Genomic DNA, 23,323 nt, shown 5'->3' with positions numbered 1-23,323 from the left:
AAGGCTACTAGAAGACTCAACGCGAAGCCCAGGACAGTTGATGTTTGCTTGTCCCTGGAAGGTTCGTTTTTTTTTTTAAGAAACAGCAATTTATTTGTTTTTCTTGGGCGAGTATCAAACAGCTAGTTCTGTTTTTACGGTAATAGTTGTTTCTTTGTTTTTTTTATGACTCGCCTAGAGGCATTCGGCATCATCTAATTGTCTTGAGTGCCATTGTCATGACTGCCAGGCTTCAGATAAGAAGTGAAGCCACTTGTAAGATTGCAGCTTCATCACAGACATGCACTAACGTTGTTTAGCCGAGCTAAGACGAAGTGCCGCTCAGAGACCTTAGCCGCGACACACTGGTGTAGGTGGTGGCTTAACGGCTGTACCGTACCAAGCGTAGGAACGTAAGGGAAGTCTTCATGTGCCGTTCGTAGCTACTGCAGACGCTTACGGGTTTCACACAAGACAGGGGCTGGTCATACATTGGGAGACACTCAGCGGGCACGGTGCGTATGTACAGACTATAGACCATAGTACCATTGTACACGCGCGTATGAGGCACCAAGTATACTCAAGGCTCGGCGAGAGCTACGGGCACTACAAAGAGAATGTCGTGCAACCACATATAAATTTGTTTGTTTGAGTATGTCTAGCGGAACGCTCTGGCATGCAGAGCGAGTGGTCTGGCTTTGACAATGGGCCTGTTCTCTCGCTGCAGACTGGCGGATCCTCGCAGAACAGTGTGGCATCATTACAGCCGCGACAGGGGCAATTTGGATTATCCAGCATAAAGCGGCTTCTCTCTACAGAGCTCGTTCTTCAGCGGGCGCCCACAGTTGCAGATGTGTATTATCGCCGGTAACCTGTTCGGAAAAGAACTAAGTAGCTACACCCAGAAAGGATTTTTACACTCATAATAAAAGACCTACTTTTACCCCGCCGTCATGGACAGTGGTGCAAACAGCACTGTTTCATACGGCGGGTTCTACTGCACCAGTTCGCCAGCGCCTTCCGTTGTTGCTAATCCGTTGCTCAATGCATTGACTATACAAAAAAAAAAAGCTATGACAGAGAAGAGCAGTTTGCGAATGCCTTCTTTGCACTGCCTGGACGCGCACGTGAGCGAGTTTGGCGTCGTGGTCAGCTCGCATCGACGGGTGGCACGAAATCTGTTCAATGATATGTTCACTGATGCATGCACTCTTCTTGAGCGTATTCTGAACCTAGTATGGCGCCGCGGGGTTATTACCGAAGCTGACAGAATTACTATGACAATTTTTCCTCTTGCGATCGAATTTTCCCTGTCAGAGTTTACTGGAGATTTATCGGTTCATGGCGTTGGTTGGTCTGTAATGAACCAGACGTTGCGGGTGGAAAATATGAAGTTAAGCTTTAATCTTTCTCTAAAATGTTTATGCCGACTTTGCTGGATGCGCGACATAATTTACACGATAAATATTAACGACGTTTGTGAACTCATTTAGTGCACGTTAATATGCGTACCCCTGCTGGTAAGACGCCTGTGCGAACTGTGGTGATGGTAGCTACAGGACGAAGAACCCAAGAGGCGCAAAGCTCACACCCCGGAACGGTTGGTTGCGCAAGGCGCGTGGTATTGGTGAGGAAAGGAAAGGTGACTTGCACTCACAGCATAAGGAAAGAATTCCTCTATTAGCATGCTTTCGGAAACAGCAAGGAAAAGTGAATATTTTTCTTCGCAAGTATTGTTAAGCTGCCTCCAGCACTTCTAAATTTTCTTTCATGAATTGGAAGGAGATTATTATTTTTTTAGCGTTTTCTTGGAACGATATGAAAGTTGTCTAAGTGGCCAGAATGATGTGCCGTCTGTGCGCGGCGGAAGCTCCTTCTTATTTTACACAACCAGACCATACACGAAGCAGCGGCGATTGTTGAAGGCTGTGCGCGCATTTTTAGACTGACGCTGATTGACACATGCAGAATGAACTTTCTGAGCGTTACGGTGAACTGCTAGCCGAAGCTTACAAGCACCTGCGTCTACAAGACTTTCTATGATGACAGGGCTACCTGGCGCGCTCACTACAGAGTGCACGAAGGCACTAGCGCGTGGCTTCAAAAGCAATGCACGAAGACGGCATCTCGAATGCGACGATTGTGGCTCCGACGCTTTCCGCCCTGACAACGTCGTCACATACTTTCTGTCTTCAAACAGCTACGATCCCAGAGTAACGTTTCATTTCAAGAGCTGGAAGAAAGCAACCAGTTGCACAGAGCTTCACGGAACGCGTGAAAAGTGGTCAGTTTTTCTCACTCTCATAAATCATAAAAAATAAGAGGTAGTTGCTCTGCATATCACGATGGGACCGCTATTTAATTATCAATTTCAAGGTGAAGGAAAGATGTGGCGCTGACTACATGGCCATTAATGTGATCACCGGTCACCAGCGGAAATTCAAATAAAGCACTATATATATAAAAAATACCCTAAATAAAACTCACTGCACAAAGGCATCGGACGTCGAACTAGGTGATGTAGCGTCTATGTGATGCCTGAAACAATGGGCCTCAATTCCCTTGTCTCCACTACGCTTACGCGCGAACATACCTACAGGGCGACCTCGTCAATCTCAAAGTAGCGACTTGCATAACAGTGCATAGGCGGTAATCTCCAGTGGCGCGGCGTCACACCGAAGCAGAAACAACTCCTCCAGCAGCTGTATGGCGAACAGTTCTCGCGACGCACATTTTACACACAGAGCGGAAATTCTTACCTCAGTTCTAACTCAATTCAGTTCTAAATTCTGCACAGTGCAAACCCTGCAGACGGAAGTTTTACGTCTCGGCAAAATAAATAAATCGTAGAACTTGCTTTTGAGCAGAGATGTAGATAACAATGACTGTTCTCAGAAGGTGAAGCTCTCTAGTGAAAATTTGTAAGGTGTCCTCCTATTGTTACAAACGCTATACTTGGGCATATGATCGAACGGTCAACAATGTCGTTTAAGCGCAAATCGATACACTTCTACCTTTTCGTTGCGAATAACAACTTGAGGCTAGCTGGATGTGACAACCGGACATGTGATATATTCCGGGCAGATCTGCAGAGTAGAGCTCTGTCGTCAGGACATTTCCTGTACTCGAATAATGCGCACGACGAATGATAGTATACATCGGAGTCCCGTTTGTCGAGCGGAGGCCCACAGATTCGCTCCAAAGACAACTTCGCTCCGGTATCTAACATCGGTTCCTCGACAGACACACAGAAACGATGGATGTGTTTTCGGGAATCGGGTTGGCATCGAGACGCAGTTCACTAGCAGCGTCTCGCTCAAAGCAAGCAAGCAATGAACACGCGCTGTAGCAGAAGACCCGAGGTGAGAAGTCTCGTTGATGGTTACGGCGAAAGATGAGGAGGTGTGGGAGAGGGAACGAAGAGGGCAATAGGGGAGGAGGATGGTGGGGAAGCAGTAGCTGGGCGAGGCGGGCAACGAACCACGGTTGTGAAATGATGATCACTTGTCAGAGCGAGGCGATTCGGCGATGGCGTTTTGCGAATGAGAGAGACAGCGAGGGAAGGAAGGGAGCATGACAGCGGTCAGTCGTTTGCACCGTACGTAGTCTGAACGTCGGAGTTTTAACCTCTATTTCAGAGAAGCGCGCGTCTTGCGCGGGAAGAAAGAGGAAAAAAAAAAATACCGCAGCTTTCTTTCTCGCCGGACTGGAGACGGAAGAAAATAAAATGAAGTTTGACTCCCGCCCGTGATTTTCTGGTTCGCAAGTAGCCGCCCGAGCAGATCTATGTGTGGAATTTTTGTTAACGTAATCCGACTTCACTAAACTTAGCTGCGCTCGTTTAAAAATAAAATTGAAAATTCTTCACACATACCCTTCTCAGCGTTTCAGCATCAGCCACTCATATAGGGCAGACGACTTCGTAGAAATTAAGTTTTATCTCCATTTTAGTCCTTGTCCCTTATTTTTTTTTTTTTTGAGAGCCAGTCTGGCTTTTTTCTTTCTTTTTGCGCTACCACTGCGAGATCTCTTCTTTTCATTATGTAGGCTCCCGACCATATTCGTTAATGAACATTTATTCAGTCAATTAATATACAGCTGAACCTCGTCTTAACGAAGCTGAAGGAGCCCGGCAATTACTTCGTTATGGCCGCAGCTTCGTTATAGCCCGTGTTGACGGCGCTTCCAAGGGAAATCGTCATTCCTTCGTTATATCCGTTATTTCGTTATAAACCGTTTCGTAATAACGAGGCTAGACTGTATATGAATCGTGCCTTCACAGCTTCGTAGCGCGCAAATGAGGACGAGATGAGAGACAATATACGAAAAAGAACTTGTGCGTGTCTTGTCTCTCAGCTCGTATTCATTTGCGCGCTATGTTTTCCTTTTAACACTCGAAAATATCTAAAAAAAGCAAATAAAAAATATAGGCTTAAAAGTAGCTCAAGCTGCATGTGCGACTGTGGACTAACGTTAAAGTACAATTTATTCTACCTACATAAACTAAATTTTGCGAAGCTTTTCTCTGCATGTTGTAACCAGTATTCAGATTAGGTGTCATTTGCGCCAGTTATTCCCAGCTTATTATCAATTTATTTTAGCAGAAACGCAACATTTTAACTAGCAGCGTGTCTTCCACAGCCATCCGGATAAGTTTATCTACTTTTGATTATGAAAAAATTTATGATGAAATATAAAGAAAACATTGTCTCTTTAACGCGGGTGATTGGAAGCACATGGAAGTTGCCTATTTATGAACGCCACATGACTTTACCACAGGTGTAGTAATCAAAAAATACAATTTATATCGCGCACTCATGTTGCTAATCTGGGGATGACGGCGGGAGGCACAGATTATCAATTTTCCTAAGTCGATGTAACTTTTTCGTTGCCATTAAGGACGCGATAATAATGTGTCGCGTGTGATTATTAAGCTTATAAATGGAATAATGAGCCCGTTTTGTGTGCATTTGCAAATTTGAAGCACAGTCGTTTCCTACGCACGCCGTGTCCACGTTGAATGGACCACATATTCAATTTCGCAATGACTGAAGTCGAGGAACGAAGAAGCAGTGAGAACAAAAGAGGAATCAAAGAAAGAATCCATAAAATACCGAGGAATAGCCGTTCAATTTCTTCGCTGCATTTGAGATAAGTTCTTTGGAATGACGCCCTTAATTCGATGTACATTCCAGAAGCCATTTGTTTCTCTTTGGTTTGCTTCAGTGTATACCCTCGAACGTTCGCTCAACTCTAACAGTACGCAGCTCCAACAAAGTTGCCAACTCACGTGAATGTGAGCACGCACTTGGCCTTGAATCACTCACACAGCGCTCTTTCCAAAGCTTTCAGGGCTTTAAATGGAGGATTTTATCGATTGACTTAAAAAGGAGAGCGCAGTTAATATCAGGAACCTTTAGACTTCGCACGCCAAGCTTACATGCAAGAGTTGTTTCTTACATTATTGTCGGCTTGTTCTTTAATTGAGTTTTCTTGATTTCTTTTCGTGTCAGGGATGAAGTCCTCTAAAAACTCTTAAGCTTATTTTTCCCCAAAAGGTGCACCGAAGTCGCTCGCTTTTGGGTCCAAGACGAAGTTCAAGGTGGCCAAGATGTTAGGGGAAACACTCAATAACTGATAACTCGCCTCCATCAAAGCCGCGTTGTATTCATTTCTTTACGCACTGCGCCGAAAATGTCTGCACGGCCGCGTCAAGTGGGAGCACTATCGTGGGAAACTTGGCGGTGCAGGGGGATGGACTCTTGTACAGGGAAGCTCAGCGCCCAACTGCGATTATTGAAGAGGCCCCCTTCGCAAACCGAGACGACGTCACGTCTTACACACCACTGCCGAACAGAACACACACGACATGAGAGCGTCAATGGAAGCGAGCTGTTGGAAGACCCGGCCTGGTGAGGATCGGCCATGCTTCCACCTGGCGCGAACACGGTGACAAGAGGAGCGGGGCACGGAGATTCGTTCTACGTCACGCCACGCAGTTTGCTTGTTCACGGCCTCCAGCTTTAGTCGTGCGGGTTTGCCCCATCGACTAAGCGTGGCCGAGGAAACTTGAGAGGTACGAGCGTCGCGCTGCCTCACCAACGTGAGACGATTGGTTACTGGAGTTGAGTAGGGGGCAACCGAGGATTCTCCGGTGTGCTACACTTGGCGATAAGGACAGACGAAAACGGCGTAGAAGATCCGCCCGCGCTATAGGTGCGTGTTATACACTTGGCGGCATTATCGTCTCTGCGGGGAAGAGTCCGCTCGCTTATGGAACACACTTTGTACAGCGACCTTGCTACTCACGCATAGAAGGAAGCCTACAGTAAGACCGCCGAAACATTCGCAAGCATTGAAACTAACAGCGCTCTCAGTTATGTTTTTGCCGGTTCAGCGGTGCCTCTTTACTTCGACACGTAGACAACACGTCACCATTAGGAGAGCTGCTGAGTTCGGACAAAAATCTCGTTGTGTCGCGAAAATTCGAGGAGTTATTGTCTTGGAGAAAATTTCATCGCTGTATAGAGTGACCTGCCTGCCTTTCGTTTCAAGGTGCAGTGCTAGATATACAGCAGACTGATTGACGTTTGCTGCACACACACACACACATAAACAGGCCATTAAGATTGGTCTCTCACTGACCAAACACGGTCCTCGAGGGCTCCTAACCCGTACATTTTTTTTTTTGCGGATGTCGTCCCCTGTGTACTCTCACCGGCACATTCTTTTGCGCACAGAGTGTGTAGCGCAAGCACACAGTCAATGAGCCCACGCCCTTCGCTCGCCGGGCGGTGACGGGCGACACTGGCTTGTCCCTCACGATGCGGCACGTCCAGAGTGATGCGCGACACTCTGTTCGTTCGGCGGCAAACGCGTCGTCCCTCCCCCTCTCCTCCCGTCCGAAGCGAGGGGGCGGAGAGAGAGAGGGGGCTCCACAGGCAGCAGCAGTCTTCATCCCCGGCCCATCAGGTAGTTGATGATGTCGATGCAGCGCACCACCTCGTACTCGAGGATGAGGCTGCAGGCGATGAAGACGAAGTAGAGGAAGAACATGACCATCGCCAGGCCGACGTTCATGCGCCAGCGGAAGAGCGCGATGGTGATGATCACGAAGAGCAGCATCATAAAGAGGATGAAGATGGAGCAGGCCATGCCGCTGCTGCTCACCGACACCGGCCCGTAGATCATGCAGGACAGCAGCCACGGCAGCGGGAGCCTGCGACACGTCATAGGAGGCATAAGCACAGCAAGCACATAAAGATCACTGATCAGTCATTGTCTCATCGACGATGGCTGTGCGCAGGTGTCTTTTCACTTGCGATGCGCACTTGTAAAGCCGATGTGAATACCACCGGCGCTTGATGCACTCTAGAGACGACGCAGCCATTTACTCCTACCGCTTAGCTCTATCTACGGCGCCGTTTGGACCGCCTCGCACATGCGTAGTTTGCTACTGGCGTTGGCGACAGAACATTAAAGGCATACTTAAGGAGTATGTAGACATTGAACCGGCAGAGAACACGGAAAGGAAAGACAGAGGTTACGAAGAAGATTACAGTCGGCTGCCCTGCACTGGAGGAAACAGGAGAATGAACATGAAAAGAGACAGAACAGGAGGAGGTGGAAACGCTAGCGATAGATGCTATGATTATGGAGAGGTGTGACAACCTTTCACCTAAGCGTGACACCCTCAAGAAGAAAAGTGGCGTATGGCGGGTGTTCGGCGCTGAAGGTTCTACATGATGGTGGCGGTACTTGTAACCGGTAAGTGTAAGTGTAACCGGTGGTTAACTCCTTTAAGCTAGGTGTGTGGCAGGAACGGCGGACCTATCACATACGATAGCAGACAGTTGAGTCCGTCGGAACTGTGCGAGGTGCTGGCTTCACAATTCACCAGGGCGGGGTGTAGAAATAAATTGCCCCGGAAAAAATGACCCCCCCCCCCCCCCCCAAAAGAAAAAAAAAGGCCCTGGTGGGAACGGTCTCTAGAAAAAAAATGGCCCCTAGTTAAAAAATTTGCGAACGGATTTATATAGAGAAGTTAAAACAGAGTTAAAACCTGATTGTATGTTCAACAATTTGCGGAAAACCTTTATTTTTGGCATGCTGGAAGTGTATTCTGCAAGTAAGTCGTGGAGATAGCGTTACATGAAATGCAGACTAAGCCCTGGGGCATCTTCCCGGTTACGGCAGCTTCTTGAGAAGAAAAGACGTCGGTGACTCTCCACAGTGTTGGGTGGCTGTGACAGACCCCTCTTCAGAGCCTCCTGTTCTTGGTTTCCAAATGACTGCCCTGTGACGTCCACATCTACACTATCATCAGCACATCTACACGTACACATCTACAAACTTATCATGCCGTTACCTTGGTTTACTCACCTATATCTTCTGGAAACAAAAATTGGATCTGAATAGCGTATATCTCGTGCAGCTGCTGGCGTGGGTGCTCTCAATACGCTCATTCCGTGCAAAAAATCCATCCCAAGGCAGGCTACTAGAAGCTGGAGCATAAAATACCGCGATGTAATTTCAACAACTTGCAACTTTAGGTTGATTCCTGCTGCACTGGAACCGGTGCACTACACTCAGTCGCACTTACCAGTACATTTCGTTTCACGATGAGCTTGGCTGTATTGTGGTCATGTGACGTTTCATTACACCAGTTTCCAAACCTCCACTTTTTAATTTCATAAGAAGTGTTTTCTTTGTAACCCGTTTTATACACGGCTGCAACTCCAGGAATGGGAACCAAACTGAAAATTCCGTGGCAGTCGTAGTTGCTATGGCTGGAATCTGATGACAACTCCAGCCATCGGAACCATGGGTTTTGATGGCTGGAGTTGCCATCAGGTTCCAGCCATAGCATGGGTTTTGATGGCTGAACTCGGAGCCGATGGTGCGAACAAAACCACGGGTTATGAAGGCAAAGGAGTTTTGGCGCTTTTTTTTTGCTTTGGAAATGGGCCGTTAATTTCGATGCCATTTCTTTCTCGGAAATTTTATCCGGGGGGCATTTTTCCCGTAACCTCTAATGCTGTTAGCTTGTTCAGCCTGCAACGTCAACGTAACCAACACACTTCGGGTGCGTGGTCGCTCTGAGTCTCCGGGGTATTCTTCAAAAAAAAAAAACTAATTTATATTTGGAACACGATTTGGGTCTAGAGCTAACCAGAATGTTTCATCCGCAGATGACTGCATGCTCTGCGTGCCATCGCTGCACCAGCGCCTCCATTTTGCACTAGTGTCGGCCAAGCAAATTTGCGTCGTAGATTCTGAGCACAATCTTTATTCTTTGCGCCAGATGTTACTATAGCTACGGTTTTGAATGTTATCGTGTATCTATATCTAAATTAAGAGTTTCTCTTTCTTACATATGCCGAGAAACCAAAGCTGTAAGATCTAGCCGCTACGGGCGCATCAAGTCAATTCGCTGTCTTAAGTCTACTTGCCAATATCCTGTGAGCAAGCAGGTGTTCAGAAAAAAAATTACTGCGCTCTAAGGGAAAAGTTAAAAAAAAAGCAAAGCTGCACCAACAGCATGACTTTGCTTCTAGTTTTCAGCTCTCTTCCCAGCATCATCATTTCTGTTTTTTTTTTCATTTTCGGCCATCATGCGGCATGTCGCTTAAAAGATCACGAGCTAGTCTAAAGAGTTACGCTTGCGTCACAAGAGAGTTTCTTTGCTGACGTGCGAAGGACTTATGCTCTCCCGCCTAGGGCTGGGCTGGTAGCGACGGCCGTAGCTTAGCTGAATTCGTGCCGACCACAAACATGCTGCACACAGGGTCATTACGTTACGCAACGAGGGCGACGCGTCAGTTGTCCAAGACGATGCAATCCACGTTCTCGAACGTGAGGGCGCCAACAATGTCCTTCGAAGCAGGCGCTCACTGGGAACGAGTGCTAGGTTTCCGAGTGGCTTGCTCTAGCAGGCAGAGCTTACTGGGCACGCTCGCGCAAATCGACGCTGCCCCGTGGATGTTGCGATGTAGACAGATATTTTGTCACGTTCGGCTGTACAGCACTGTTTCTCACTACCCGATGTCACTTCCTCTGCGCTATTAGTTAAGAATATGCTACATTAGTTCAAAACTTATCATCCAAAGGAGAATAGCGATGGCGCAGGTTCACGTCAGGCAAGTTGTACTCCGCAGCCGCTCTGCCACTGGACCACTCTTTTTTTTGGGGGGTGGGGGGGGGGGGGGGGGAGGGGGGCATGGCAGCCTGTTTGCTTTTGGAAAAGACGGCACATACAAGTTACGAAGACACGGCGCTCGCCGTGCTCATAATAGAGCAGCTACGCTAAGACTTCGCGCAATTTTTTTTTTCCACACCAAACTGCTCCATCGCTCTCAGCAAGCCCGCTCACGTCTACACTTTCAACAGGCGAAAATTGCCGGATCAGAGAGAACCCGTAGGCTGCTCTATGCTGGCACACATCACTGCGCGAGTGGTTCGCACACAGAATGGGTCCTTATTTCTGAGTGCTTTTTCTTTTTTTTTCTGCATTGCGGGCACTCGTGCAAAACATGTCGTTGCCGGAATACGCAAACAGGTCATTCACGGTGAGCTTGTCGCAGGCCGAATATCAATCAGGACTAGTTACCGTGATATCTTCACGGCTGTCAGCCAACGAGATGGCACAGATACCAAGCTGCATTGTTGGCTTTCTTTTATCCGTTTTCTTTATTTCGTTCTCCTTTTCTTTGCGTACTCGGAGTCAGTCGCAATATGTGTGGGTCATAGCCTTCACAGGCATGTTGCGAGATGCCCAACGCATACAAAGTTATGCTATGCGTTGGGTCCTTGCTGGTCGCTTTGGCTGAGTCACTGAACCCAGAGAACAGTCGGCGAAACGTAAGTTAGACTCTGGCAAGCTAGAAAAGAAAAAGAAACAAAAAAGAAGTCTCGGAATGTTTACAAAAAAAATCAAAAAGAGTATTAATGCTTCAAAAAGCGCTGAAAGACGGGATGCAGAAAAACAGGGAAAAAGTGGGCGGAATAGGCTGCATTTTAGCGCTGATTTGGAGTAGGCACTGATGTATCAGCTAGCCGAGTTTAGTAGGCTTGTTGAGAAAAGCCTGCCTATAACGGGTGTTGCACCTAAGATGCTTTGCAACATTTAAAAATAGGAAAATAGTCGGTAGAACCCTTTTTTGGAATAGCGCTGTCAGTGGTGTGGTACAACAGAAAACAGCTAAGAGATGCTATCTAGAAGGCAGGTTAACTAATATTGCGTAATTTCTAACTATTACTGTTAGTCTCCTTATTTATGGAGATGCGTCTAGCCTGCCGTAAGTAATATCTTTACCAGCTTCTATCACTTCGAAAACGCAGTTACCCTCGGCGCGATGGCCCAACAAATTTTGGCTATTTCGACGAGTTACATGCACTGGAGGGTTGCTTTGCCTGCAGGCTTCTCGAAAGCGCTAGTATTTTGGCGCGATGTAGGCACATTTTAGTGGGCCACAGCGCCAAGAGTAAATTTGTTTTCGAAATTCTAGAAACTGATATGGATATTACTTGCGGTGAGCTGCACACTCTCAATAAATAACGAGATAAACAGAAATAGTTAAAAAGTTAACTACTATATATTAGTATACAGGTGAACGCCCGGTATAGGTGAACAGTACATGGTGGTCATAGTCACACCCGTTGTGTGCCACACATACGCGCAAGCAGCAAAGGGCACCCACCCTACGGCCACGTCGAAGATATTACTCCCGACCGAACTGGACACGGCCATGTCGCCGAATCCCTTGCGGGCCACGAGGACGCTGGTGATGAGGTCCGGGATGCTCGTGCCTGCCGCCAGGAAGGTCAGGCCCATCACCTGCCGCCAGAGTGCGCATGAGTCAGGGAGATCCACCACTGAAGTATTTCGGTGTTCCCGCACGAAAGAAAGGGCACGTAAGTGCGTCCAGCGCGCTGTTTCCTCACAACTGTTTTCGTTCGGCTGTTGCGGCCAGCACACTATCCCCTGATCTCGACGCCGTAGTTTCCTCCTAAGTTGCGTAATTTTCTACGCTAACAACAAACAGCGCATGAACTTTCACCAACGAGGTTTTGTTTTCGTGTCAGTGTTTCTCTATTGGCGCTCTAGCGTTTGCACTTAAATGGTGGCTAGCTAGTATTGGCGGTCAGGTCATCTTACTATGCCTCTTACCCTCCCCCTTCCCATTTAAAAAAAAAATTACTGCTTTTTTTTTCACAGCGCACTTCCGTTTGTTTGTTGTTATTGTTTTAGTTTTTTTTTTTGCTTTTAGCAACATCACTTCTCCTATAAAGAGAGTTTCACCATTACTAAATAGTTGTTGCAGAAAAGCATGCTTGCCGTAAGAGGGTTTCAAAAAGGGGTTTGTTTTAGAGCGCTAGGTACCCGTCGCGGTGGCACAGTGGTTAGGCCACTCGGCTACTGATCCGGAGTTCCCGGGTTCGAGCCCGACCGCGGCGGCTGCGTTTTTATGGAGGCAAAACGCCCGTGTGCTGCGAGATGTCAGTGCACGTTAAAGATCCCCAGGTGGTCGAAATTATTCCGGAGCCCTCCACTACGGCACCTCTAATTCTTCCTTTCTTCTTTAACTCCCTCCTTTATCCCTTCCCTTATGTCGCGGTTCAGGTGTCCGCCAATATGCGAGACAGATACTGCGCCATTTCCTTTCCCCCCAAAACCAATTATTATTATTATTATTTAGAGCGCTAGAAGCGCCTCAGAGAAATACTTAACCACGTTAATGAGGTCACGTGAAAGTGCTGATGTCGTCGTCTAAATAAAGAAAACTTTGCAGGACAAGACATCCTTTTATTTATTAGTTTTCTGTTTAAAACATCGTAAGGCGATTGATATCTCACATTTCTTGTCTCATTTTTGCTCCCACTAAACTGCTCCTTGGAGATAATACAGTGGAAAGTTTTAAGCAAATCCGCCACATATATGTGTGATCTGCTGACGAAGGTGTTAAATTTTGACAACTCTGAATTTTCAATTATTGAATTGTACAATGACAATATCGGTGATGCATTGTAAGTTATAGTTCTTATTCCAACGAACTTAATGGGCACAAACAAGCAGCAGAGAGACTCTTTTATTTGATACTGACAAATAACGCTAAATAGAGCTGAAGGAAGCGCAGTCTTGTCTGCATAACTTCTGCAAGACAAGTCTCAGACCTGTCTCTCTGCTTTATTGCAAGTCTAAACAACAACACTGCGTTACCTGACTGAGAAGTCGCTCTACCTTTGGAGAAAAAAAAAGGATACTCCGCATGTTCTAAATCATACGAAAGCACACGAAAGTAAACATTGTCATTCCGTGGTGAGGACAGGCAGGCAGGAGAACACTCAGGAGGTCAGACAAAAGTCGAAAGAAAAAAACGCCACCATGCCTGTTCTTATTTCGACACTGTCTTTCAATATCACTGTTGGTCAATATTCAATGGCTCATTTGTCTCGTTGAAAATCATCGGCACTGGAACAAAGCGTCGGCTTCTCTAGCCACTTCTCTCTTACACAAACCTGCTGTCAACGAGAGCATTCTTTTTTTTTTCAGTGCCGACCGTTTTGTATAAACACGAACGTGTTAGTCCAGCGTAACTAACGATGTGTGCGCACGACTAGCGGGCATAATTTACGCCACAGAAGAACCGCACACAAAAATGAAAGCCAGAAAGGGGGGATGGGGTGGAGTGGGTGAGGTGCATACCTCGGTGGGGATGCCGAGCGTGCGGCCGACCACGGTGGCCCACCAGACCATGAGATAGGAGAAGATGGCGATCCACGCGATGCTTCCCAGGAAAGACCCGGCCACGAATCTCACCTTTTCCTGCATTGAGTACGAAGGCACTGTTCCCCATTCTCCTCCTAACCCTAACCCTAACGCCGGAAGCGATCCCACGCCAGCCACTCTAAGCGGCCAGGCACGCACTCCGGCCGATGCATCAGCTGAAATCCCGCAAGGCGCCATTGCCGACCGCGAAAGGCTGCCCCTCTGTTAGTTTTCTTTTTCTTTCTTATTTCTTCCTGACTTGCAATGCAGCGGTAAACTTTCCAAAGTGAGGGAAAGGAAAATAAGGGAAGGCAGAACGAAAGAAAGTCGCGAGGACGGTTTTATTCATGGCTCTTGTCACTTATTCCGATAGGCTGCCGCCGCCTCTGCACGAGGCTTTCCGTGCCTGGCGTGTTGCAATCTTTTCTTTCTTTCGTACTTTGGGTTTCCTCCTTCGACACGGCGCTGAAAGGAATATATTTCCTGAATATAATAGGGCGCGTGGCGACGTCGGAAAAGGAACAATAAATAGGCAAAGTGAATGCGAAACTTTCTGCGCTCTCTACAGGAATTTTCGCGCGTTGTCGGTGTGAACAAAAAAAAAGTGAGAAAAGTATTGTCCTCCAGGATCCCTTGCCGTTGGCTTGCCTTAGTTCCCACAAGAAACGGACGCACACGCCGTTAAATTATGCATTCGTTTTGTGGCGCACTGAGCTGTGCTGAGCGCTTTGTCGAGCTTCCGAAGCTCCCTTTTACGTTGCGCCATTTATTGTCATTGTTATATTTTGTTGCCGAGGAAGCATCCTCCACGCTTACGCTCTGCGTTGCAGGTCAAGCATGACCGACGGTAGGCATGCATTACGCAGATTGTTCGTCGCCCTAAGGATTACACTGTTGTCGTCGAGCAGCAGCTTTATACGGTTTACAGTCGCTTACATCACTTGTGTTTTTTACGATTATTTGATATAAGTGAATGTAAACGTCCGTTTGCGGTTACGTTCGCTTCTTTGCTGGATCTATGCCAAGGCGAACCGCACGCGTCGACGAGTGGATACGCGTGGTGGGAGAAGACTTGTTCGAGGAACGTGAGGCAGGATTCAGTGTTCGCGCCACGGGCGCACTTTACATAGAAGCTTGAGAGGACGTTGCGAAGACACCAGCGCAGGCACTTGCGTTTCTGTGGCACTCCGTGGAGCGACTTGGAGCTAGGTTAAGAGTGTTTCTTCTCGTGGGTTTATGTGCCTAAACTAGATATCTTTTAATGATAATATTGCGATACGAGCATTACTGCAAGAAAGAAAATGAAGACGCGCGAAGTGAATGTTTCGTGTTTAGGCGAGGACGAGTAGAATCTTCGCACGAATCTGCGTTAAAGTTTCTCAAGCTTCAAAGAAGTAAAAAACAAAAAAAATAAACGTAGATTTGTCGTGTTTTGTCTTTTGTTATTTTGCCACGCGTTTTCGCGACCATGCGAACACTCGATCGCTTATTATACCAAAGGTTGGCCCTTTTATTGAAAGCTTTTGTTGACTCCAAAGCAATACTGAGGGCGATTAACCTGAGTTCATTTTTAACCGGAACAAAATCTCAATACACGGGCTCCGTCTATGTCAACTAATCGCGCTCATTTCGCAAAGATAATGAACCAACTAGCCCACGAGATAGCCTTACTTGCCCATACGCTCTGTGTACTCATACTGAGCAGCCGAATTCTGTACTGTACTGCTCACGAGAGCTATAAACGTCTAATTAATGAAATTACTGGCACCTAAAGATGTTTTATTGGATTTTGCCACTAGTAAGCTTGATGACCGTACTACGCATACATTCACAAAAAGAAAATGTCAGTGGATGGTGCGAAATCTAAAATGGCACTTGAATTACAATCGCGCGTTCGTAATACGTGGAAATATGCTTTCTGCAGGATCAATAAAGTAATAGCTCCGGTGGCCTGCTGATTAAGTTGGTTATTTCTAATGATTCGGATTCTGTACCTGGCCATATGGAAGCCTGTGCAAAAAAAAAAAAAACACTGATTTCAACGTTTTCCGCGAGAAAATGGGAGCGTTTATCGACGTTTCTATTCTGGGGAATAATTACCTCCAGCTGATGTCATATCCTCCGCTTTCATGGATTGTCGGAGCAGACGTAGAGTTTCTCAAACTTAACTAGAGATAAAAGTGGCGCCACCGCTTTGACAGCTTCATTTAATCCATCGCGGGAAGCGGTAATTACGGGAAGAAGTGGTTTAGTATAATTGGCTTGGATAGTGTTGGGCCGAAAACCTGGATTCTGCATCGGTTTCGACAGCTGTGCTGCAATGCTCTCCCGTATGCGCAGATTAAATTATCTTAATATTGCGTTTTTTACATAAATAAATTTAACTCATGTGAACGTTCGGTGAAAGGCTGGTAGGAGAATTCTCGCAGCATTTCTTGGAGGCTTGTCTCGAAAAAAGTCGTATTGTTACCACCAAATGCATGTTTTTTTTTTTCCAAATAGCCAAAAATAGCCAAGCCAAATACGAGGCATCCACTCTTCGCCATTTCTGCGCCTCTCAGTTGTGGATGCACTGTTGCAGAGGCACGTTTCTCTCTATGTAAGTTTGAGAAACTCTGTGGTAGATGAACGCGCAGTCTCAGCCAACAGCACGAAGCACCCACCGGCCGGCGGACGTCGGGCATGGTGAGCCACAGCGGGAAGATGATCGGCGCCAGGACCACGTAGTTGAACCGCTCGCGCCACGTGTCTGGCCAGGCGACGCTCAGCGGCTCGTTGGTCTCCTCGATGGTGTCCGGGGGCAGCTCCTTGGGGGCCTGCTGCGAAACACAGGCTCCGCTCTATTCTAAAAAGGACTTTATAGCGAGTGGCGCTGGATGCAACCAAAAGGGCGAAAGCTGCTTACAAATGCACAAGTTAGTCCAAGGCTAAAATACCTACCCCGACTGTAGCTGCAGTAAAATAGAACGCCAAATTTTTGTAAATTGGCGGGGTCGCCAGGTGCTTAATTGGTACGCTCCAGAAAGTAAACTCCTGTCACGGCAGACTGAACAAAGTTTAAGCTTTGAATATTGTGCAACCATGGATCAAAATTTCCGCACCAAGCAGCTGTCCTTGCCGCGCAGAAAGAATTAATCGCAAACATCGCAGTGTTCGCTAGTGCAGTCATTTCCCATGCTTCTTGTGAGAAGTAGTATAAAGTGAGTATTCTCGCTCGCGGTCAGCCGATATGTGCTTCACTCGTCTGACGATAATCGGTCTTTCATTTTCCTCTCTTGTCCGGCAGAGTTTAGGCACTCTCGGTATCTAGTTTTTTGTGCTTTATGATTTTCGTAGGTCGCAAAATAATTAGACAGAAGTTTTGCGCAGATAAACGTGTCCAGGCTAGAGTTGCTGTAAAGCAAAATGTTCGTACATTTCTGCCTTGACTTCTTCGGACCTCTAAAAGACCTGTGTTTCTCTATTGCAGCAAGCAGCGCGTGGCTTTTCGAATCACTACTCATGGCAGTACTCCGGTCTCTGTTTTCACCAAAAGCCCCAAAAGCCCGCAGCGTAGTAGCATATAGAAAGAACCACGAGCTGTGTGCTTCGCTTCAGTTGTCGGCCACAGTAGCCTCTCCGCCTTTCCTTTCCCGTTAATAAACCCTCTCTCTCTCTCTCTACTGCGAGCGGAGCCGTGCTGCTGCTGCGAACTTCACGTTCTTAGCCGTTGAATTCGCCAGGCATATTTAGTGCCCCATCCCCCATTTGTGCCAAACATGGTTCCGTGCGACACGCCCGCAGACCGGGATAATGTAAGAGTATGTACTTATATTTTATATTTTGTTGTTAAAACTTACACGCGCTAACGCCGGAGTCTACTAGCCGGCGGCAGGCCATAAAAAGGGAATAAAATCGCGGTGAAGAGAGTTGTACTATGCCAACCATGGTTTGCTCGCGGGTAACAGTCGCACTACGCTGCGCAATGCGCATGCGTGCACACGAATGTTGCGGAGATTTGTGCGTGGCTCGCGCAGCAGCGGCAACTCACCACTGCCTGCGCGGCTGTGGCACTGTTGTAGCCGGAGTCAGGCAGAGCGGAGACGATGGCGTCACCGGCTGGCGGTAAGCTCGCCGACTCAATAGATTCCTGGATCGGGGCGGGCCGCTGGTGCAGGATGGCCACGCCGCCGCCCCCGCTGGCCGCCATCTTCTCACTCAGGTTGGACGTTATGGACGAGTCGCTCTGCGCATGCGCCAACCCAAGCACAAGTTCAGCCCCTCGTATACATTGTGCTGCGGCGCTACAGGCAAGCACGCCTAGCATTTTTCGGCAAACCAATGGTTCACGATTTCTGCTTTCCTTTTTCATCGCAGTCTTTGTTGGATCGCTTCTACGCTGTAACCGTGACGCGCACAGTTTGGTTGTTGGTGTACCTGATTCCATCTGTGTATTAATGAGAATCTATGTTGGCAAAGACTCTGTCAAAAGTGCCCGGCCCACAGGGTTCGCCACTAAGCCGTGTTGTGGGATACTCACTTCACCGCCCGTGACGCCACAGAGTTTCGTAGTGGCGACGACGAGAGGTCTGATCAACACGCAGAGATTTGGAGTTGCACCGTTGCCGCAAGTTCGCGGCTGTATGCCTAGACGCCGAACCGCGTGGGTCGGATACTTTTGACAAAGCCTGTACTGCTTCTTCGATATGTACTTGTTGCCTTATTTGCCGTCGAATGTTCGTGCCCACTCCCGCCTGAGTGAATCGTACTACTTGCAGTGTATGGAAAAAGGTGAATAAAATAAACTTGACACAAAGAAGCAAACGGAGTGACTATGAACACTCTACTGAATCGCTATGCAGCGGTATGAGAGCTGTTCTCGAACGTATACATTTCTGTCGGAGCATTTGTGTCGAAGATGTGCCGTGACACTCAGCGCACCCAAGGTGCGAACAGGGCCCACCTGGAGGTTGGAGACGGAGTCTACGCGCACGAGCGCGTCGCTGTTGCTGAGGCTGGTGAGGCGTGTCTCGGCGGAGCCGCTGCTGCCGTCCTGGGTTCCCCCCCGAGGGCAGCCCCCGAGAGGGGCCGGGGGGGGACCACCGTTGGCCACGCCGCCTCCCGAGGACTGGGGTGCGCCGCCACCGCTGCCGCCCTCGCCGGGCTTGGTCGCATCCAGCAGCACGCGCAGGGACGCGATAGTGTGCAGCTGGGACGCCTTCTCGTCCAGCTTGGCTGCACGGCACCCGACGACGACAGGAATTGGTTTTGAGGATAGGAAACGACGCACTAACCGTCTCACTTATCGGACATCACCTGTTCAATCACATGGAGATTACAGACTAACCGTACCCCAACCTGCACATACTGAACCAGGTGCATCCATCCAATTTCAAACAAACATGTCAATTGTGTGGCAATACACCCACCCTAGCACATGTAACACGGACGTGCGACAAACAAACACTCCGCACCCCAACCGACATGGGAGGAGAGGAGACGCTGGCCAGCGGTGACCCTGCCGTCCTGGCCTACCTAGCGGACAGAGCAGAGCGGCTGGAAATCAGTGGAGCCCTGGAAAGGGGGCCCACTCATTGAGGATTTATGTAAAATAAATAATAAACATTTTTTCTCTCTCTCAGTAAACACCTCAACCGCGTCGTGAGGGAAGGAAAGAAGGTGGGAGTGAAATAAAAAAAGGAAAAGAGGTTCCATAGTGGAGGACTCCAAAATAATTTCGACCACCTGGGGTCTTTAAGGTGCACTGACATCGCACAGCACACGGGTGCCTTTTGCGTTTCCCCTTCATCGAAACGCGGCCGGGTTCGAACCCGGGTATTCCGGCTCAACAGCCAAGTGCTCTAACCACTGAGTCACTGAGGTGGGTACCGCGCAGTTTTTGCATTTCAACGGCTATTAATTGCTTTGCGCGGGAGAAGGAAACTGACCGTTGGCTTCCCCTTCGTGCTCGTGCAGGGGGTCGATGGAGTGGATGAGGAGCTGCAGCAGTCCGTGCCGGAACTTGCTGCCCGAGTGGAGGATGGGGGCGCTCATTCTCCTCCTCGCCATCTGAAAAGGGTGAGAGCACCACGGCCGCACCAGCGTGAAATGTCAGTTGCCCCGTCTTCTTAGGCAAAGAACACAAAAGTAAAATAAATAAAAAGGAGAAACATGCACCCAAAACAGCGTTTCACGCTTGACGGTAGTTTTTAAACGTGTCGATCGCATAGTAGAGTACGTTTCTTGCATACTCTCTGTTGGATACTTTCTGATAATCCGTGACACAACCAGTACAATCTGGAGAAAGGAGACACAGGCAGCAAGAGTTCACTCCCAACGAGTTTATTTCCCGAAAAAAAAAAACATGCAGTATGTACACCCAGGCACATGCGCAGAGCATCTATGCTCTGTCTCACAGTTCGTCGGTACTAGTAAAGTGGAAAGTGCTGACGCGAGCAGGCTTGTCGAAAGCTCTGGAGCGGTGTACTAAGAACAACTCAAGCAAAGTACCAGTCGAGCTCTTGTGATCGGGGCATGAAGCTTGCGCCTTTGTCACACGAATGTTCGCGTGGCTTCGCTTGAGCGCAGTATTCTTCCTTTTCTCCAGAAAACACCATCTGAACGCTCTAGACAAGCCGGCTCACGCCTGAACACACAGCTGCCAGCCTTTGCGCTGCATCCCTCTAGTTCGCACAACGTCATCACGCATAAAGTTCAACAGGCTCGGTTGACGTGAAGTATAAGACTATCACGTCTGCGCAAGCTGCAGACAAATGAAAAGAGTCAAGTCTAAGAGCGTTCCTGATCGGCACTATATTCTTCGCTTGCTGTCCCAGGCTGCTTAGTACACGTCGTGTAGCTTCGACTTCGGTGCCTACGAACTGTGAGACGGAGCATAAGACTCGATATATCAAACAAGTACAGCACAGACACGGGCATGGAGGAACAAGTTTCTGGTTACGGAGTTCACACGTGTAGGAAATTTTGTCTTCCCGTGTATCAAGAGCGGTTCGTTTTGTTGCCGTGCAGCAATGCAGCAGTGTAGGAACACACAGAACAAAAAAAAAAATCATTGCCTTCTTTTATGCACCTTCCGACGAAGGCGGACTTGGGCATCCGCGAATTCAAACCGAAGGCTCTAACCCAGGCTATGACGCAGAGTATACTTCCCGCTCAGCAATGAATGCGAGGGGGCACTGCGGCTGTTTGTGCTGATATGTTCGAGTTCAATGGCTGTCATAGTAATTCTCTCGCAACATTTAGAGAGTAGTCGTAGAGTCATGTGTTGCGTCATTATTGCGCTAATCATCTCGCGGACCGGCTAGAATTTGTCACTCATTGTAACTGGAAGGTAAGCGGCTGTAGCTATGACCGTCGCCTGTATTAGTCTCAGGGTAAAAGCAAGATGTAAGATGAGACGGAAGGCGCCACAATTACGATCCCAGCTTGGGATAGCGTGAAGAGTTAATTGCCTTATATGCAGAAGCCCATTCTCTGCTTCACATTCATAGATCCCTGCGAGTCCTCGTACCCCTCCTGGCGCAGTGGTGCAGCGGTTAAGCGATGCACCACTGCCCTGCGTAGGGAGGTGCTCCCAGCGGTGGGCCTTGTGCGACCTAGGTTGCTCTTCCCGAGCCACCAATCAATTTAAATGCCACCTGCCACAGTGGGAAATTTGGTGACAATTTTGTGAGCAGGTTGTGATGACGCCGCAAGGTCATGTGACCTAGGTGGCCCACCTGCCTCCTGGGTTGCTCTCTGGGCACCACATGCCAGAGTCATGCTCGTGATTTTTCTCTCAAAACGCCAGAACGCCGACGCCGGATTTTCTGAGCAACGGGACCTTTAAAGGGAAGCTGCATAGGTTTTAGAAATCGGCGAAATTAAAGGGGTCGAATGTGTGAAACTGGCATGTAAAGCATGCGCAGTACTTTCGGACTAGCATTTGAAATGGTAATGTCATCGCCGATTGAAATCGAGACGGCTATCAAGCTTCTCCGCAGCGCACAGGTCCAAATGGAGGGCGCATCATGACGTCATCGAACGTATCTGTACATTTCCAACGCATAAACACTTGCTTTCAAAAAACAATGCAAGGGAAGTCAAGGGCATCCGTGCGTTGTTTGGCAGCACCGAAATAGGAATGGAAAGGTATGGCTGCCGGCAACGGAAATTTGAAATCTTACCTTTCGTGACGTCAAACCAAGCTTCTTCGCACTGCTTAAATGCTGTCAGGAGAAGCCTAAAATTTATTCTTTGATTAGTCGCTATTTTAAATGCTAGCGCAAAAACACTTGGCATGCTTTATATGCAGCCTATAGAGATCTGAATCCTTGAGTAGCGGTGAATTCTCAAAAAGTGGTGCACTTGCGCCTTAACGCTATTCAGTTTAAATGTATATTGCCGCTTGTCTGGCCAGAATTTTGTAGCAGTAACAAAACACCCCCTCCCTCTCCCCACCCCTCGCTGTCTAGGGTCACGGGTTCATTCCCTCCGTTGTAAACTGACCAGCACAAATAAAAACGACTCTTCGTCTTACTTTTTTTTCGTTCTCTCCGTTAGCGGGTGGCGTCTATGGACATGTGCACGCCAGTGCGGGTCGCAACCAGGGTCACTCTGTGGACGCTTTTAGGGGTTCTTAGTCGGTGGAGAGAAGAAAATGAAGATTTCGCGTTCTGCAAATCTGCTCGGGCCGTCCTTCTTGACGAAACTGCTGTCGAGACTGGTTAGGAAACTGCAGACCTCAAGACAAACTAGTAGTACGCTGAACGGAAGGCACAGACGCCTCCTCAGCCGTGCAGAGTCGTGTTTCATTTTTTTGTTGTTTTTTTAGAAACGCGCTAGCGCGTTAGGCAAGAGGGTGCCTGCAAATGACAAGCCGTCCGACAAGCTTGTTTCGCAATGAGTTCCCGACTCGTATGCGCGTGTTAGTGCAGCGGAGAATTCGTCTCTGAGGTTCGAACCGTTTTGAATGTCCAAGCGAAGCTGCGGTTACTTGGTGCGACTGAAAGGCCTCATATCAGGGCACAGCAGCGTATTGAAGTTTGTGTATTTCGTCTTTGTGAAGCTGTGGTTAGTGCGCTGTAAGCTGAAGGTGAAGCTAGATGTCCGAACCCGTTCATGCGCACCTCGGCGCAGTTAACAAGTTTGAAAGACTTCACGCGTTGCCTCGCGTTTTACATTTTATGCTTCTTGGTGACACCTGCGAACAGATATGGTCGTATAAATGCCGGGAACTTATCGTAAATTCTGAAGGGCATTGTGAACGTCACAGTTTCACTCTTCAAAACAACAACCAAAGCAAATAATCTCGAAACGGCTATCGGTTATCACACCAGCACTCAGATGTGTCTCAGCCACGCAGACAGATGCACCGCCACGGCCGCTAATACTGCGCCTCACATCTAATCCTTTGCATGGTATCAAAAATTAATAAATTCAAACTAGTGGCGCTGGTAAACGAATATAAAGGAATATAAAGGTAGGCTTTCTACAGAACTCTTTATATCCTTCCAGGTAAGAAAGAGCAAAGTCAAAAGTCAGCTGCAGCCAAAGACAGCCTGAAGCTTAGAACCCAATAAAAAAAAAGGGGGGGGG

General features: G+C 48.1%; 1 protein-coding gene across 7 annotated transcripts in view; it reads right to left on the bottom strand.

Moving 5' to 3' along the window:
• Positions 1-1,782: 1,782 nt before the first annotated feature.
• LOC144126021 (sodium/potassium/calcium exchanger Nckx30C-like) overlaps positions 1,783-23,323 on the bottom strand; it is a 200,159-nt gene continuing 178,618 nt past the window's right edge. For 4 of the 7 annotated variants that reach the window (XM_077659894.1, XM_077659897.1, XM_077659900.1 and 1 more), the window contains 7 exons: positions 19,675-19,795; positions 18,690-18,961; positions 17,778-17,972; positions 16,411-16,587; positions 13,685-13,804; positions 11,679-11,815; positions 1,783-7,198 (listed from right to left, as the gene is read on the bottom strand). In XM_077659894.1, the coding sequence (XP_077516020.1) occupies positions 6,934-7,198; positions 11,679-11,815; positions 13,685-13,804; positions 16,411-16,587; positions 17,778-17,972; positions 18,690-18,961; positions 19,675-19,795 (1,287 nt within the window). In that variant the 3' untranslated portion in view covers positions 1,783-6,933. The remainder of the gene's footprint in view (positions 7,199-11,678; positions 11,816-13,684; positions 13,805-16,410; positions 16,588-17,777; positions 17,973-18,689; positions 18,962-19,674; positions 19,796-23,323) is intronic. The other 3 variants (XM_077659895.1, XM_077659899.1, XM_077659896.1) reach the window with 2 other exon arrangements.

This window comes from Amblyomma americanum, chromosome 3 (assembly GCF_052857255.1).
Source record: "Amblyomma americanum isolate KBUSLIRL-KWMA chromosome 3, ASM5285725v1, whole genome shotgun sequence".
Taxonomy (NCBI): Eukaryota; Metazoa; Arthropoda; class Arachnida; order Ixodida; family Ixodidae; genus Amblyomma; species Amblyomma americanum.
Note: the sequence above shows the minus strand (reverse complement) of the source record. Positions and strands in the feature narration are given on the sequence as shown.